Raw genomic sequence first — 19,803 nt, 5'->3', positions numbered from 1 at the left:
TGCTGGGAACCTTGAGAAACCCTGCAGAATATCCCTCAAAACTCTCCCACAAGAGGGAAACCCTCAGGCAAAGAGTAAGTGAGACCTAGAGGGTTGAGAAAGAAAGCTGTCAGCATGCCTAAATTGTCTACCAAAGCAGCAGGTGAACGCAGGAAGGGACCTAGAAGACAGGGGGTGGGACATCAAGCACATCTGCAACAACTGGTGATGTGTATTGTGAAATTGTGCATTGTAGAGGTACACTGGGAATTCAGGCACACCTGAGAACATGTACAATCATCATCTTGTTTGCAGAAATACCACTGGACTAGTAATGTTTTGAATTTAGTTTAAAAATTTACATGAACAATAGGGAATCAAGAGTTAACATCCAGGTAGTACATCTTCATATACAGAATTGAAATTTAACCCGGTAATGATGTAGGCAGATGTTAAGACAATGTCTCCCATATACACTAGGCTTGCATTTTTACCACAAAGTAGGGTAATGGTAGCTAATAATCAACAGTCATTTCTGGGAACATTGCAGACTTAATTAAATTCATGACCCTTTCCTTAGGTAACTTTAGGAAGTTATTCTCAACAACAATCTATGGGGAAGTGATGTGTGAAGGAATTCTTTTTATTCCAACCAGGATAGCATTTACTTTAGATTCTACATCTCTCTAGAAATGTTGGTGACTTTTTGACGTGACAAAGCAACTCTATTTAGGAATGAAGATTCCAGGATGCTCTTTCACAACAAACCCAAGAATGTGCTTTACATATTATTTACAGAGAGAAGTACAGGGGAGGGTTTGTTGAAGCATAGAGGAAAGGAAGAAAGGAGGGAGGGAGAAAGGGAAGAAAGGAAAAAAAGAGGGAAGGGAAGAGGAAGGAAAATTTTGTTCCTACGTGCCTCCAAATATCCATGGAAACTAAATATTTTGCATATTAGGGCTCATGGTTTTCAACCTGTCCACCTACTAAACTTTGTCACAGGAGCAGGAATCTGTGTAAGAGAAAAGCCGCAAACCAGAAGCCTTTGTATTAGGGTTTATTTTTTCCACTGGATACTGTTATAAATGGAGAAAATAAAACTGCAAGAGAAAAAAGCACAGAAATGTATTTTGAATAGGTAAAAGTAATTTGCTTATTTTTCTTTCTTTCCTTCTTATTCCTTTTGATGCTAATGGTAGTAACATTATCTCTTTTAAAGTATTGGGCTGCTTCTGGCAGTCTTGGGGTATTATTATTGCCTGCATTTGTCATGTGCTGGACTCCTATTACTTCTGTGGGTTTATCTCCTGCACCAGACTGATACATTTCAAGTGGAAACAGTGTCACTTGGAAAACTGCAGAAGGTGCTGTTGCACTGCGAGGCCAGTGAGGAATCCCAGTATTGGTACTGTGAGAAGGTCGTGGTCAGAGAACTTGAGACTGCATCGGAGACTGTCTTCACCTGTGAAAGGTAGTGCTGGCCCCTGCAGTACTTCAGAGTGTGTTGCAACATGGATAATGCTGTGTGTGTGTGAGTGTGTGTGTGTTTTAGATACATGTGTTTTTTTTTTTTTTGTCATTTACTAAGTATTCCACATTAGCTCCACTCATTGATTGCTTGAATAAATAATCTATTGCTAAGCATTGTAAAGGAAATTTATAATTTCCTACTATTTTAATGTGCTATATATCACAATAGGATCAGATTTTTTTAAAAAATTTTATTTATTTATTTGACAGAGAGGGAGTTCACAAGCAGGCAGAGAAGCAGGCAGAGAGAGAGGGGGAAGCAGCCTCCCTGCTGAGCAGAGAGCCCAATGTGGGGCTCAATCCCAGACCCTGAGATCATGACCTGAGCCGAAGACAGAGGCTTAACCCACTGAGCCACCCAGGTGCCCCTAGGATCAGATGTTTAATACTGGACAATATTACATCAGTCATGGGAGTATTTGTTTAAATGTTGGTTTCTTTATATTACTTGAAATTATAGTTAAAATTATAACACTTATAACATTTTATAAGGGAATTAAGCAAGAAGAATTTTAGCAAGAAATCTCAGAATAGAACTGAAGAAAGACAAAGGTTAAAATCTAGATAACTTGGACTTTCCCCGAGCTCCATAACGTACAACAATGTATAAAATTTAAGGTACACAAAGTGTTATTTTGATACAATCATATCTTATAATATGATTACCTTCATAGCAACATTTATGCTATATAATTATAATACAATATGGTCTATATTCATTACACGGTGCATTAGATCTCTATGGTCTATTTACTACTCCTTGCAGGTTTGTACTCTTAAACACCATCAGTCTTATCCTCCCATTCCCCATCCTTTGGGAACCATTTCTGACTTGGCCCTATTGCCTCCAGGTTTAAGCCTTGCTCTCTAGAAACTTGCTGAAACTCCTCTCAGGAAGGCCCCAGCTTCAGCCAGCTTGGCAGTGATGCTTATCGTTGCTTGGTTCTCACCCCAGGGAAAAGGATGGGATCCAGATCCAAGAATGGGATTGAATCAGAACAGGGTTCCACAAAAAAACGTGACCTATTGTGGACATGGAGTAGGAAACTTGGGGCTGTATTTTGAAATTTTGAATCCTCAATGTTGGGGCCCTTCAGCCTTCTTTCCAAACAGATAATCAACAGGAAATGAGGCAAAAAAAAAAAAAAAAAAAAAAAAAAAAGAAGACAAAATGGCACTGGAAAATGTAGGCATACAGATTTAGAGACGTCAAAACAATTACAACTTTAATTACTAAACAAAAAGTAGAGGTTTGAACATAATGAGTCAATTCCACTAAAAATCCTAAAGGCATGGCACTAAAAACTACCGGTCAGAGATGACTGGGCTGTGACAGTGACTAGAAGGAGCAGTGGCAACAGCAGTGGGCTCTTCCTTCTTTTCTACAGTTTTAGCCCTTAAATTGAGTCAATTCCTTTACAGAGCACCTGTTTAACTCATCCCTTCTTTCCTGTTCTCACCTCCTCTATTCCAGTTCTGTTCTCAACTGGATTACTGTGGTAGTCTCTGGACTTTCTCAATTCCTCCTTCAGTTCGTGCTCACTACTTTCTAGCTAATTTGATTCTGTGCTAAGAGGGCCAGTGTCTAGCTAATCGGCCTCTTGACATTTGTAAACATCATTATGATTTTACCTTATCTTTTCTTTCATTTCTCTTTTACTCTTTTGAAAGAATAAATTCTTTAGTAGTATTTTGTTGTATAGTTTTGTTCTAAAAATTTTCAAGAAAAACATGTGGGGAAAATAGTGTTCCCTTGTTCCTAAGGCAGTATTTTAATTGCTTCATTTCCCTGTTCAAAAATCTTCATTAATCTCTATTGCACACCATAAACCAAAAATAATCTATGATCTTTCCATTGAAGTCCTTGACTCCATTACCCCCTTCCAATTTGTTTTTTAATTGTCCTCTCACAAGGTCTTAGTGAAATTAGACCATCTATTATTGCCAGAACAAGTTCTGTTCCATTTGCTTCTGTGCCTTGGAGTGTGCTAATCTTCAATCAAGAATGCCCTTCCTTACTCTACTGTTTTTCCTTTAAGTTCCCATTCAAATTCTGCTGCTAGCATGACTTAACTGGCCCAACTGGAAATACTTTTCCTTCTCCCAGTGCTTTCTCTGAACTGAGTATAACACAGAACCCCCATTAGCTAAGGGACGAGTCCTGCTAAAGAGGACTGGGCTTCCCCTCCCAGCCTCTCCCACCCACAGCACAGTTTGGGGCTGAGGGGAAGAGCTAAGAAGTGATTCATCAAGGGTTTTCTTCATAAGTTCTTAGGTTCTGATATATTTTGTCACATTAATATGGCTGATTTTTTTAAAATGTGAAATCTTCTCAGGATTCTTTAGCTTTATTCATTACCCTGTTCACACCGACATGTACCTACCATAACATTGGCGCTGCCCAACCCCCAGTCACCATTACCCCCACTGCCTCCACCACCACTCCCTGCACTACTTTTGTTCATGTCCCCACTAAGCCATTGTGGCCTTGTCTGGAAAGAAGAAACATTAAGTGATGGCTTACTTTAGTTTCAATGGACTGAGAGTGAAACATTTTAATTACAAAATGCATTTAAGTGACCAGAAGTAATATAACAGATATGCAGTGTCCTGACATAGTGAAGTTAATATTTGATGATCTGCATATAGTAATAGGTCCTGAAGAGATGGGAAGCAATGCTCATTCACACAATACCCTGATGAGGAAAATAAGTTGCAAAAATCATTCCTTCCTATCTGTGGCATTAAAGAGATGAGGCAGATCCTGCCTTCGTAATCTTAAAGAAGCAGAAGAGTAGTGGCCCCAGGAATAGAACTTGGACACAGCAGGTTCCTCTTTACAACAGAAGACCACTTAGAAGCTGTCCCTGGTTGCTTCTGTGCTATCAGCGCCTTCTCTCTGCATGAGAAAGGTCAAGGACAACTTATTGTAAGTAAGGCCGGTGTTGAGTCTGGATGGCCACTCTGATAGGAAAGGAGAACCATGCTGCACACAGGAGCCGAACGGACCTCCTTCTGTACTGCCTATCCTCTTCTCAGACCTGACGGGGAGCTGGCCAAGGTGGGGTGCTGGGTGCATTCATGACAGCTAATGAGTTCTGGGGTGTAGGCAGCAGAAATCCTCAAGTATATACATCACAGGGGAAAAGGAAAGAAAACCTCAGTATGCTCCTTGATGCTTCCTTATGGGGCAGGAATTTACAGCGCAGCTGAATTAGGACAGAGAGAAAGACCACCAAGTGTTCATTCCTTTTATAAGTTAAGCGGGAAAAAGTGAAATATAAAGCACCGCAACAGGAAGAGGATGCTTTTGTGCACCACAGATGCTTCCTGTGAGGATTCACATTGCCTTTTCTTTTTTTCTTTTCTCCTCTTCAATTCAACACCCACATCCTTATGGTTATATTTTATTTCTATACCTGAAGATTTTATTTTTCTGCTCTTTGTACGTTTAATATAGATGGAATACACACCACTGAATTTCTACCATTTACACATAAAGTTTGGCTACTCGAGGTTCGGAGCAAGGAAAATTTGTCCTTAAAGCAGGCAAGCATTCCACTATGAATTGAAGTAAATACTCTTTTTACTGTTTGCATTAGCTTCCTACAACTGCCATAACAAATCACCATGAGCTTGGTGGCTTAAAACAAGAGAAATTTATTCTTTCCTAGTTCTGGAGGCCAGAAGTCTGAAACTTGGGTATCAGCAAGATGGTGCTCCTTCTCAAGTCTCTGGGGAATGATGTTGCCCTGTCTCATCTAGCACGTCTGGTGGTTGGATGGTTGCCTGCAGTCTTTGGTGTGCTTCAGGGTGCAGCTGCATCACTCCAGAGTCTGCCTCTGCTGTCCTGTGGTTGTGCTTTTCCTTCATGCATGTGTCTGTGTCTTTCTTATATCAACACTAGTCCTTAGACTAGGCTCACCCCACTTTACATCTGCAAAGAGCCTCTTTTCTAAAGAAGGTCACATTCTGAGATTCTGTGTGAACATGAATATTTGGGGGGATACTGCTTAATTCAGTACTATTTGAGGGGATCTCACAAGGTACTGCAAGGTTTATTGGCATTAAATTAGAGATTTCTAGACTTTTCTGTATGTTACCAAACTTGTGCATGTTGTGTACACGTGTGTGTATGTGTGTGTGTAGACTTTTAATAAGGAAATCACTGAGCACCTACCTTTTAAAGGACACAATGTCGTTTACGAATATATTTGTTAACCCACTTGACCCAGGAGGGTCTAGATTCACAGATAGTTAATAGCAAAGTTCCTCAGTCTGAGGACAAGGAGGGCCAAGAACCTCTCAATGTTGCCTTCCATTACTCCTGACTGGTTTGGGAACTGAAATTGGCATTAGCCTGTGGGAGCAGCTTATTTGAAATAAAGATCCACCTAAAGGCACTTCTAAATAGAAGGTGATTTATGGATGAAATATTGAGAAGTTAAATACAAATAAATGATGTTTTAAAAAACTATCTAACTTGACTTGTCAAGGCAGAACAGCATGACCTGCTTTGTCCTCCCTGAACCAAATTGTGGTCAGATAGGTAGAGTGACCCTGAGGCATATTATCCTAAGGAAGAAGGACAAGATGCTGCACAGTGTTCCTTAGAGCTGGTATTGCAACTAATACTTTTAAACTATTCCAGCCTCATTTCTACTCAATATACTTTACTTTTTTTTTTTTTTTTTTTTGAGAAAGGTTGAGATCATTTCTTTTGTATAAAAGTCTCCACTTTGGATAGAATAGACTATCAGCAAATCCTGGGTACTTTTTATACGTGGAATGCCACCTCCAGTGGAGGTTCACGCTCACCATTTCATAATCCTCAACATGTTCTTAATTGTTGAAAAGAGGGTCTGACACTCCATTAAAAAAATTGTGAGCCCCATAGGCACGTGAGGCAGGTGTCTGAGCAGAGCAGGTAAGAGGCCTTCCTCACTCACACCCTTGAGATAGCACCCTTGGCAGCTGAAGCCAGCCTTACACAACCTGAGGTAAACTTTGCTCTTCTCTGCTCCTGGTCAGTCCTCAGTGTTCCTTTCCACTGGTGCTGTCCTGTTGGGAGTTCGCCCAACTCCTGATCCTCTCCCAGTGCCAGGAGTCTGGTGGGCTTTCACTCTGCTGACTGGTGAATTAACAAGAGGCTGTGTCCCCTCTGCTAGGGAGGTGTTCCTAAACCTTCCGGCTGGGCCAACAGTCCCTTCCGTAGCTTTACCAAAGCACATAATGTTAACTCAGCACTAATTATTATCTGTTATTGTATTTATGTATGTCTTTCTGACTTTTCCCAGCTCTCACAAGATGTTCCTCAAGGTCAGGTTGATGTCTTATATTTCTACTTTTACCCCCTACCCACCCTGTATCCCAGAATACAATAGCTTAAAATTACATGTGTATTCAGCTGAACAGAAGGGTATATATTAATGAAGACACCATAAGCACTAAGGGAGATCACATTAAATGAAGGATTTGGAATCAGAACATGGAATCTAAAAGGTTTAAAGATGTCTTAGTCTCACTAAGAAATATATAAACAAAATTATTACTTAATATTAATTTGAAGCATTTGAAGTATTGGGGTGCCTGGGTGGCTTAGTGGGTTAAGCATCTGCCTTCGTCTCAGGTCATGGTCTCGGGGTCCTGGGATCGAGCCCCGCATTGGGCTCTCTGCTCAGTAGGGAGCCTGCTTCCCCCCCTCTCTCTGTCTGCCTCTCTGCCTACTTGTGATCTCTGTCTGTCAAAGAAATAAATAAAATCTTAAAAAAATATTAATTTGAAGTATTAATACAATACCAAAGAGCTCATTATTAGAATGAGCACAGGTTGAAAAGAAAGTCCAATATTCCAGTGGTTTTTATGCCAATAAATGGTTTATTTGCCTCAGGATATCTCAATCTTGAAAAACTGAAGTTACTGGCTGATAAGCCACAGCAAGGGCTTTACTGCCTTCACTGGCAGTGAGGGGTGAGTTTCCTTGGTTTCCTCTCTGTGGCTTCAGGCGCTGGCAGGGCTGCATCTGATGCAAGAGATTCTTAACCAAAGCAAGGCTAACGATCACCTCTCTACCATTCCATTGTTCTCATTCATAAAGTATTTTACTTACTTAACTGCTTTATGCAGTTTAAGTGTTTATTCCAAGGAGATCACCTATGAAACACCTGTGAAACACCTCTGGTGTTTATTCCAAGGAGAGCACCTATGAAAGTTCACACCCTTAGAAGGTGGAAACCAAGATCATCAGTGTCCACAAGACAAACTGATAGGAAAATGTTGTAGGTGCTCAGGAAGTTTGTGCTAAATTTGGCAAATTTGTGAATAAATCATAAACTAAGTCATATACTGAGCAGGACTTAATTTATGAAGAGGGTCAGGAAAGGAACCAGGGCAGCCCAGTGGAAACAGCAATCTTCTTTTGCATTACCATAATGGACATGTAAGTGTTCCACCCAGGTCAGCTGTGTGTAAGGTATAGGTCTGTAATGCTACGTATAAAATGCATTGATCCTTCCTATCTCCCCATCAATCTTTTAGGCTTCTCTTCCAATTCTCCCTAATAAGATATACTTTGCTCCCTTCCCTAGACTTTCTCCAGGAGCATTAATACTGTCTTACCTCACATGTCTTAGCCTTTTATTCTTTCTTCTCTTTAGTGAAATACTTAGCCTCCAAGGCCCAGGATAAGATGCTATCCATGCCATGAAGGTTTCTCTGCTTGCCCAACTAGAAGTGAGTTATCTTTACTCTCTTTAAAACTCTCTAGTGCTTTACCTAGACCTCTATGCACTACTCACCACACCATATCATCCACTGTCATTGTTCATGAACGTGTTTTTCTCATGTACTAACTAGGTGATAAGCTTTTTAAGAGTAGGGTCTCATACATTTGTTTTTATCATCCACCATGGTTTCTTGATCCAAGTACAGACTTGGCCAATACTTAAAGAAGGAGTGAAGGAAGGAAAGCAGAAGTGGCAGCAAGGGAACGGGAGAGGAAGGGCAGGAGGAAAGACTAATAAAGAGCAATGGGAGAAACCTTAGAGGTCACCTCATCTTTACATGAGGGCCCTCTATAACATGCTCAGGGGTGTTGGTAAAAATTGTTCATGTATTTCTTCATTTTGAAAATAATTCAGCTTATATAAAATGGTTTTATTTTCCTTTTCCTGGAAATAAGGGAGGAATGATGAATAATACAGACAAGAAAGGATCTTGCAATTTTGATAAAATACAGAAATGTAAAATACTACTTTTATAGGGAGAAAATAATAAAAATTATCATGAGACAGTGAGCAATCATCTAACTTTACTGATTTTTTTTTCCCTAAAAGAGGCCACTATTAATCATTTCTTGCTATTCTGAGCCTGTATTTGTGCTGCTGCAGATTTCTGGGCTCTTTTTGTCAGTTTGAGCCATTCCTTAGTATGGAAGTGACAAGTAGTGATGGTGGGAAACTGACAGAATGAGGCGCAGGGAAGAGTGTTGCTCATTTTTGGGGGTGGGGGTGGAGACATAGAACCTTCATTCGAGCATTTAGTATTTCTTCTGCCATTTTTAATGTGAATGAATGGATGCCTTATCTAAAATGTATCTCGGATGACATCTAACCTATATCACCTTTTTAGGCCCCTTCCCCACCAAAAGCAGCCCATATATTCGAGGGCAAGGTCATTCAAACACATTCTGTGATTGTCTACTTTAACCTTAAAAGACAAGAGCAAATTTATTTTGTTTCTGTGTTTGTATTTCCTAGTTAGCTCAGTGAAAGGGAACCCCTTGATGATTTGAACATGTTTCTGCTGGTGGCTGCATAATGTGTACAGTGATCTTGGGCGAGCAGGTTCCTCCTCTTAGTTTTTATTCTATTTCTTTAATAACACCATGCTTCTCTCAAGCGATACTGCTCTAATACTTTTCATCTGTTCACTGGATCTGGGGGAATTTTCATGTTCTCATGCAAAACCATGGTTCTCAATTCTCAATAACTAGTGTTGGCTGATTCACTTTCTTTTGCAGCTCATTCTGGGATAGAAATTAAAGGAAGGGTGTGGACACAGACTTAGGCAGGGAAGTAGAGGCATATATACAGCAAAAAATATCTGTATGCTACAAATAACTATCATCTATAGCAACTAAGATCTATCCTGTTCTATTAATTAGAAATGGTTCATGAATAAATATCTAATGGCACAATAAAACTATTTTCAAAAAATTTCATAGAAATTATGGCCATTCTGGAATTGAGAGTTTATCAATTTGTCTTGATGATTTCACATTAAGAATTCTGTACCTGGAGCAATATAGAGGGAGTTATTTATAGTAGGTATCCAGTACTCAGAAGTCTCAGTGGCTTTCAGGGCCACAACCCTGTATTAGTCCAGTGTCTTCTAAAAAAAGAGAAACCATAGAAGGGACCTTCCATAAATGGACTAAACAAAAGACAAGATGAGAGTATGATTTTTAAAATTTCAATTGACCATTCAATGAATTCTGGTTTGATTGCAAGGATGAGGAGTTCATCAAGGTTAATGTTAAAAGGGTGACTTTGAAGGTGACTCTTTTAGAACCCAGCTTTAAGAAATAAAGCTAGACACTATAAACTAGAGAGTCATTAAGAGCCAGTCACTCCTTTTGGATTTTGAAGGTGTCTCTTTATTGAAACTCTCTATTCATCATGTTGTACACCAGCTTCTTCTCTTTGTACACAGGCTTTTCTCTCCCATATCTTTGGCTTGTAGCTAGTTTTGCGCTCCAAGATACCACCTGGTCTTAACAATAGAAGTACTGTGAAGTCTCCATGAGCAGTGCCATCTGATCACAGTTTCTATATCTCTTATGTAAAGATATTAAGACTGATTGACCAAGCATGGATCAGGTATCTGTCCCAGTCAGTTAGGACAAAAGGCAGGTCCTCTGGTACAAACCTTACTGTTCAAGGCCTACCTCTCTAAGGCACACTAGCAAAGCATGGGTGGAAGTGGTTAGAAGGAAATGGGATCTCTCAAAGCTTTTGAAAAATGGAGAGATGAACTGTCCTGAGAGCTGAGTAGAACAGCATGAGCTGACATAGTTCACCTTTATAGCTCATCTGTTAACATCACCTGGTGAGTTCAAGGCCATTGTGGTGGGGTAAGTCCCATATCTCCACCTCTGAGTCACTTGACGTTCTCAGATCCAGTGACCTACCCTTCAATGTCCTTCACACGGCCCCCCACCCCCCGCCCCCAAGTCTTTCCCAGCAGGCTCCTCTGCCTCAGCCATGTGAAACATCATCTCTGTACCCTTGTCAATGCTATTTTTTGTCCCTGTGATGCCCTTCCCAATCTCTCGTTTGCCCGTCAGACATCTCTATACCTACTGTCCAAACTTTGGATCAAATATCACCTCTTTGTTGACATTTGTTTGTTCCTTATTCCTTTGTCCTTCCTCATTCTTGCCATTCAAAGTTGGTCAGTCTCTTTTTCTGTTCCTACAGTATCTGTAAATATTTCTTGCATCACCTACAACTCTACATTTATACCTTTACAAATCTAGTTCCTCATTTTATACTGAAAGCTCCTTCAGCTCCTCCTCTCTCTACTGGTCTTCCTGTATCCCTAGCACTTAGCAAAGGGCCTGGAACACAGAAGGCATTTTCTAAATGCTTATTGAATGGATGGATGGATGGATGGAAGGAAGGAATAGAAGTGTGTTTAAATGTGGGATAACAATAACTGTGGTTATTGTGATATAATAGTAACATTTATGTACTATGTGACTATTCATTTCAACTACACAGCAGCTCTGTGAGGAGATAATTTAGTCAAGAAAATGAAGCTTCAAGTGGGTAATATCCCAGAGCTGAAAGTGATAACATTGGTTTTCTGAGTTCAGCCTTGGCTTTTTCTATAACATGGAGTTTCTAACACAGAAGTTTGGCTGATTTAGAAGGAAACTTCCAGGATGAGCTATTACTTAGCATTAGCACATTTTCCAAAGTGGTAATATTTTCATCAAGTTTTAAGGTAGTACCACTATTTTTGGAGACACTGAAGAAGAGATATTAAAGGAAGTCATGTGAAAGCAAGATGAAGACCTCTGTAGAGGATGTATTAAAATGAGGGAACTTCTTTTTCTGTGCCAGTGGGTGGGCGACACTTTCTAGCCCAGCTGGGGTATTAGGCTCAAAGTCTTAGGCCAACCCTTGCCTTCATTACAGTTTCGTAAGGCAGTGCTTTGCTGGAGGCCTAGGTGCATTTATGAATGTTAGTGACTGAAGACTGATAAACCTGGAGAGGTAGATTGTTAGCAGGTTTAATAGTTTTTGTGTTTTATTCTTCAAGCCACAGTTATGATATTCCTACAACAATCATGAGTTCACAGTAGATTGCATTACTTGACTTTATAAAAAGCTATTTTTATAGTTACCTTTTAATGTTCAAAATTAGTGCAGAATTGAGCTTATTGTAAAAATTGAGAAAAACAAAAATTAACTTTCTCTTCTTTTTTCTTCTCTCTTTTTTCTTTCTTTTCTTCAGATGGCTTCCCTTTATGTCTCAGGGCATAATTCATTCAGAAATTGAACTTTATCTTGAAGGTGAGGACTAATGAAATCTTCAGAAAATACAAGATGATTTTTTAAAGGTTTTATTTAAGTTCCATTTAATTAACATGCAGTGTAATATTAGTTTCAGGTATACAGTATAGTGATTCAACACTTCCATACATCAGTCCTTGCTCATCATAGCAAGTGTACTCCTTAATCCCCATCACTTGATAACCCTCATCACTTGATAACCCCCATCTACTTAACCCATCCCCACTAGCCGCCACCTCTCTGGTAACCATCAGTTTGTTCTCTGTAGTCAAGAGTCTATGGTCTTGGTTTGTCTCTCTCTCTCTTTATGGAAACAGCCCAAGAGCCAAGAGTCCATTAACTGATGAATAGATAAAGAAGATGTGGTATGTATATATATACATACATACCCACACACACAGTGGAATATTACAAGATGGTTTCGATACAACTGGGTATCATGGAACATTCCCCCGTTGTCCCCAGAATGTTCCTTTTGATAGTTTACCCTTTGCATCAGATTTATCATTATTCCTCACAGTGAAAATAAAACCACATATAAAGATGTGTCTTGGCAGCATCATATGCCCTACTGTAGATTAAAAAATAAGCCTAAGGATTGGCAACCATTAAAGATTTTTTAAAAAATATCTTATTTATGGGGTGCGTGGGTGGCTCAGTGGGTTAAGCCTCTGCCTTTGGCTCAGGTCATGGTCGCAGGGTCCTGGGATTGAGCCCCACGTCGGGCTTTCTGCTCCGCAGGGAGCCTGCTTCCTCCTCTCTCTCTCTGCCTGCCTCTCTGCCTACTTGTGATCTCTCTTTCTGTCAAATTAATGAATAAAATCTTTAAAAAAAATCTTATTTATTTATTTGAGAGAGAGAGAGAGAGTACAAGTGTGAGGGGGAGGAGCAGAGGGAGATACAGACTCCCTGCTGAGTAGGGAGCTCACAGTGAGCAGGAAGACTGATGCAGCTCAATCCCAGGGTCCTGAGGTCATGACCTGAGCTGAAGGCAGACACTTAACCATCTGAGCCACCCAAGTGCCCCATGCTACCATTAAAGAGTTAACTCACACTTCTTTTTCTCCCTGTCATCAGACAGATCTATTATTAACTCACTTCACTTTTATTTTTGCAGAAATGCAAATAAATCATCAACCTAAAATACAAGAGGAAGAAAATGGTAAATATTTTTGCTGCTTTTTATCTTCTAATCATCTGAAATGATCTATTTCTGTCTCAAGATTACCTGCCTTACACATTCTTAGTATATTCTTATTGAGTTTAAACTATTGATCAAAAATATTTAAAGTGAGTATAGGAATGGGAATTATATTATGGCTTGATTTATAAAGAAACAAACATAAGCAACTTTAGCCCTAAATGCTTTTTCCCATCAATAATTTAAATATATGGTTTAAATAATCATTTTCCAGATGATTGATTACTATTAATTATCCTTTTTTTTTTTACTAATTTTGCATATTGGTTCTCAATTTTCTTTTTAAGTCTTTTGAGGTTAGCTTTTTCTATTAGATATTCTTCAAATCAACCTGCAATCATTATTAATGTATTTACATTTTAAAGCTTATTTGAATGAGATGGATAAACACAAATTACTAATACGTATACCAAGTTAACAAACCTTTATGTCCCCCAAAATGTTTGTATTGTGTGGCAATTTGAAACTAGGCAAGGGTTAATGCTAATATTATTATATTCATAAAGCCTTGTATTGGTTAGATGACCACTGAGATGCAAACATTATGTCCATTCTGATAACCAGCATTTCTATTTATTATATAAGAAATTATATTTTGACTCATATTTTACATGTTTACATGTTTACATATTTTACATGTTTTTTAGTTACGTATTGGGGAAAAGCTGTACATGTGTTAACATGAATGTAATTTTACTACTATTCTAGAATCTCTTCGTAATTTTAAGGGACCTCGAGAGTTCTATGTCTTACAGTAAGCCCCTAAGTGATAAAGCTTGAAATGACGCTCTAAGTAGAAAAATTAACCATTGACCTCAGGACTTAATGGTGTATATATGACTAATAGAGGCTAGTTTTTTTTAAAAGATTTTATTTATTTATCCATCAGAGGGAGAGAGAGAGAAGAGAGAGAGCGAGTGCAAAAGGAGGGGAGTGGCAGGCAGAAGGAAAAGCAGGCTTCCCGCTGAGCAAGGAGTCCAATGTGGGACTCGATCCAAGGACCCTGGGATCATGAGCTGAGCTGAAGGCAGACGCTTAACTGACAGGAACTCAGGCAACCCTAGGCTAATAGTTTTGTACTAAAGATTTTAAATAAGGATCAAAATGTTGAAAGTCCTCTATTAATAATATTAACCATGTAATCAAAATAGGGATACTAAATATAATGAAGTTGCATTATATAGCATATGTGTTTACCAACGAGTTTGGTAGATATACTTTTTTAGTGTATTGATTAAATAAAGTATTACAAAATGTTTTCTTATAATTAATCATTTATTTGATTTTAGTGTATTTTTATGGTCTCATGAAAATGTCTTATTTTTTTATAGTATAAATGCAGGTTAATCACAGACCTTAGTTCATGGGACACTATCATTATTTGTCTGTGGATCGTCCTCTTTTATTTTATTTCATTTTTAAATTCTGAAGAATGTGATCTTTAATATTTCCTAGGATATGATTCTAGAAATACATTAGTAGTTTTATGGTTGTATGAATAAGCTACTTTATGGTGTGGAAAGAACCTTGGGAAGTTAAGTAGACTAATCTGATGAGGCAGTGTTACATTGTGGTTAAGAGTGTTGAAGAAAAAAACATGATTTTGAAAGTACATGAAGCATATTTATGTAATTCACACTGTTCTGTATAGCTGCAGTGGGAAGAAGGTAGACCAAGATGCTATTACCATTTAATGGTAGAAAGGAAAAGAAGGAATCAACTGAGTTCATTTAATTTCATTTTGAGGTGATTAACAATAAATATAATTATGTGCCATCATTAACTCTGTGTTTAATGAACTCCCACAACTATCTAAGACATGTTTCTTAAACCTGACACCTTATAAACAAAAATATTTATAATTAATGTAGTTGAAATAATTTATCATAGTGAAACTGGATCTCTGAGTTAGACTGAACTTATCCATGGATAATATTCTTAATGTACATTGCTAGATTGAATTGTCCAACAATTATCAATGCCTTGTGTATAATGTTTATAGCTATATTTATTAGCTATAGCTAATGTATATAGCCATTATGATAAACTTTCTTTTAAATTCTAATAAACATAACAATTCTATAATAATAAATAAATTACTTCTAATTCTAATGATTTTTCACATAGTCTTTGAATGATCTGTGAAGGCAGCCATATTATATGTGAATAACGACAACTTTTCTTGTCCTAAGATGCTATCTAGGTCTGTGATGCAATGTGGAATAGAAGCAGTAATGGCAACATTAATAGTGAACTCATATAGCATTTATTATGCAGGGTCTAAGTGTTTTAGATATATTTATTTAATCCTCACAATAACCCATGAGGTAGACAATATCATTATTCCATTTACAGATGATGAAACTAAAGGACAAGATTTTTTTTTTAAACTCACATAGGGTCACACAGGTACACAGGTGGCAAATAGGAGATCTGGAATTTGAATCCAAATCCTCTGACTCCAGGGTCCATACTGTTCTTTTTTTTTTTTTTTTAATAGTTCAACAAATATTTATTGAGCATCTCCTATGAGTGGGATATTGTGCTAGGAAGGCATTGGTGATACAAAAATAATAAATGGGATCCTGCCCTCAAGTAGTACCTCCCCTTTGAGGAATGGAAGGGGGAGAACACATTGAGGGATCACTGCCAAGCACCGTACTTTACATGGATGATCTCATATATGATCTCATTTGACAGGTGAGGAAATGGAGGCTCAGAGAGAGGGGCTGTATGACTTTCTCTAGATCATTGCTGTCCGGTAGAATTTTCTAGACGATGGAGATAATCTATCTGTGTTGTCCAGTAGGATAGCCACTAGACGTTTTTTTTTTTTATTTTATTTTGTACTTTAAAGGAACTTCTAACTATCCCTAGTCATTAGGAATGTGTGTATATTTATATATGTGTATATGTCATCTATGCCTTTGGACTTATTTTGTTGTATTGTTTCTCTAGATGATTAGGTTGTATTTTTAGATCTTTAGCTTTTAACCTTTTTCCAGATGCAAGTGAAAGGATGTTTTTAATTCTCTGGGGAATTATTATTATTGTTATTATCCTTAGTAATCTTTTTTGATAGAACTTTTGTGGAGACAAATCAGGTTTCTGTAAGACTACCTTTATTGACGATTATATGGAGCCCAACCTTTCACTAAGGGTGGTGTAGACACTTTGGCTTACTTCAAAAGTCTCAGGTCCAGTTCCCAGCCTTGTGTGTCCGCAGCCTCCTATCTCTTGGCTGGGGGTGTTGACATTTACCACAAGCAAAACTCCAGCCTACCAGAGTGCTGACTACACACCACTTCTGTGGATGGCCCCTCCATTACTATTGTTATTATTATTATTACTATTAATATTTTGTTATTATTATTTGACAGTGAGGAATTTTTCTTCTTTCTTGGAAATGAAATAATGAACAAAAAGTTTGTTTTTGTTTTTTTAATTTGCCCAGAATTTAGTGGTATTAGAGTGACAGGGCTTTAAAAATATCATCCCAAGAAACTGGCTTGAAGTATCAGAAACTTAAGTCAAACTGTTAGTAACTGAAAGAACTGGTATTAGAATTCAGCTCTTAAGCATTATACAAACTGTTTCACTTTAAATGTTTGAGCTTTCTGCATGCTCTCAAGGGTTTCTGACTTGAGGGACTGTAAAATTCTTGGAGGATTTACCTACTTATTTATAGGAAATGCCAACCCTTTGTAGCATGATTATTAGTAACTTGGTGAATTATCTGGGGGTAAATATTAAAATATTTTCTCTCTCCTCTCAATTCTACTTTCTATACATGTTTGCAGGTCTCACTACCTGTAGTGTCTGCTCTAGGATAGAAACTGGAATTTAATTATTGGGTTCAACATAATTAACAATATAAACTCTTTTATAACACCACCATGCATCCCAAATCAAGTGTAGATGGCTTTGAATTGCCTCCTGCTCTGATCATTTATGGCACATTGTTTTTGTAGTTGTATGGATAAAGAAGTGACCACCTACTCCTGGGTCAGGAACTTCTACCTGCTTGGTCAGTCTTTCTTCCTGCATAGGAAGACATGTTGTGGGTACCTGGGAACTTGGTGGGCCTGAGGGATCAGTGTCCCAGATAAGTGCCCGTGATGTGTGTAGCTGAGATGCCAGAGACATCATATCTGGGATTGCCTCACCAGTCCCAACACACGTTGCTTGAAACTTGGTTAACAAATTCCAGTGCGGCTAAACGGGAAAAGAGAAGTCAATGTGGGGACAAGTTTGGAAGCAGGAGGAAGAAGATGAGCTCATGGAAATTCTCATCAGAGGCCAGATATTTGCTATGACTTGCTGTTTGACATGGGTCTGCCAGGAAGAGTTAGGTGAGCTACGAGGGAAACACTGCAGTGCTTCTCATGCCCCCTGCTTGGCTTTGGCCTCATTTTCTTCTGACAGTAAATGACCAGTGTTTGGGTAGTTATTTATGCTGTATTGATTCTAGAATATTGGTTCATATCTTTTCCTGACTGAAACAAAATACCCATGATTCAACATAGTAATTGAATATAACGGGTTGGATACTAAAACAACAATATGATCTCAGATCTTCAGAACATCCAACAGATATGCAGACACATTGCCACAAAGAACCTTCTTTCAACCAATTTCTACATGGAGATAATTCACAAAAAGCACTGTACATTTTGGGATGAAATAGGATTAATCAAATGGCTCTTACTTAGTCTGGCAAGGTTTCTCAACTTGAGACTATTGACACTTTGGGCTGGATAATTTTATGCTGTGGGGAGTTGTCAAATATACCATAGGATGTTTAGCAGCATCTCTGAACCTCTATGCACTAGATGCTGATAGCACTCAGCCACCAGCTGTGACCATAGAAAATGTCTTCAGTCTTCACCAAATGTTTTCTGGGTAGAGAAATGACCCCCAGTTGAGAACTGCTGACCTAGAGAATGGTGGTTCTGTTGGGAAAGGGGGCTGAGGTGTTGGGATGTGCAAGTCTGGAAAGGTAGATGTGGCAGACTGTATTTGGTAAAGTGTTGTAACTAAATTTCCTGTCCTGTTTACTCTTCCAGAACCTTGGAAATTCCCCATCAAAAGGTGGAATGAACTTAGGCAGACTTTTGAGACTGCCTCAACTAATAGCACGGAACACAAATTATTCATGTGGTGTTTCTGCCATATACTAGTAGGTCAAAAGATGTGATGGTGCTTCTGCCAGGCCCTCTCTCTGGGGATGTTTGTTCTTGGAGACCAGCTATCATGCTATGGACAAGCCCAGACAACATGGACAGATCTAAAGGGAGAGGTATAAAGGCTGTTGTCCCAATCCCCCCACCTGAACTTTCAACCAGCAGCCAGCACCAACTTGCCAGTCACAGGAGAGAGCAATCTTGAACATAGACCCTTCTATCTGCTGTTGAGCCACCCCTGCCAATGCTGTATGGAGCAGAGATGAACTTTCTCTGCCAAGTCTGTCTCAGATTGCAGATTCATTGGCCAAAGAATGCATTATTGCTGATGGAAGCTATTCAGTTTTTGGATGGTTTGTTACACAGCAATAGATAACCACAGCCGTAGAATTGGTAGAGAGTAGTTCATGTAGACTGCATATGGAGGTCAAGATTTGAATTCTGTAATTGAGGATCATGAGTTGCTATCTTAATGATGCCTGTGATGTGGTTCTGAAAGTAGGTTTAGACCTACTAGGTTGCCTGGAAGCCAGAGCAAGAAGTACTTGAGAATTGTTAGCAAATATTCGAAGAGAGGCAAGCTAAGGTTTCTAGCTGTGGTAAGGAGGATGATCAGTAGAGGCATGGAGAGATTTAGCAGCAAGCATGAAGGATAAACTTGAGGGAAACTTGGAATAAAGACAAGGCAGAAATACCACTGATGAGAATCTGGCATCCAGGTTGGGTATGGTCACAGGGAACATGGGGGACCCTGCAGGAGCCTGCCATTTAGCCACCATGCTACTCCCCTGTCAAAAATCAAGATTTGGAGTGGAGTCGAATATACTAAACAGAGAGGCAGAGGATTCAGAGTAAACTGCAGTGAAGAACCGTTGTCCTAACTTCACAGCGATATCTAACAAGCTCCAACATGCAGGGAGGCTACTGAGCATCCTGGCTAACAGTGCAGATCCTAAATCTAGAATGCACCACTTATTCACTGCCCGGCTTGGGGAAGTCACTGAATTTCTCTGTGCCTCAGTTCTTTCTTAAAAAGTGGAGATGATAATAGAGACCATTAGAGCTGCTGTGAGGTTTCAGTAAAAATATTATCTATAAAACATTTAATCGGAGCTTGTAGACCTCACATACCCAATCAGTGATAATGTTTAAACTTCATTTTCCCTTGTGATAGTAGGTGTCAGGGGTTTGGAGCATCCAACAGCAGCCCCACTGCAGCATTTGGCTGGAGCAGGCAGCATGCCACATGGCCAGGAAGGATCTCTATTGCTGCTGCTTCTCTATTCAGCTCTGTAAACTGGGGTGTCGTTTACCATGTCACACAGCAATA

The 19,803-nt window shown here is 38.9% G+C and overlaps 1 protein-coding gene across 1 annotated transcript in view; it reads left to right on the top strand.

The window, feature by feature from the left end:
• LOC125098892 (lipoxygenase homology domain-containing protein 1-like) overlaps positions 1-19,803 on the top strand; it is a 182,976-nt gene that overhangs the window by 66,048 nt on the left and 97,125 nt on the right. Inside the window, exons 6-8 of the mRNA XM_047728119.1 lie at positions 1,296-1,450; positions 12,031-12,089; positions 13,207-13,251. Of these exons, the coding sequence (XP_047584075.1) occupies positions 1,296-1,450; positions 12,031-12,089; positions 13,207-13,251 (259 nt within the window). The remainder of the gene's footprint in view (positions 1-1,295; positions 1,451-12,030; positions 12,090-13,206; positions 13,252-19,803) is intronic.

Source organism: Lutra lutra, chromosome 4 (genome assembly GCF_902655055.1).
Source record: "Lutra lutra chromosome 4, mLutLut1.2, whole genome shotgun sequence".
In the NCBI taxonomy this organism is placed as follows: Eukaryota; Metazoa; Chordata; class Mammalia; order Carnivora; family Mustelidae; genus Lutra; species Lutra lutra.
Note: the sequence above shows the minus strand (reverse complement) of the source record. Positions and strands in the feature narration are given on the sequence as shown.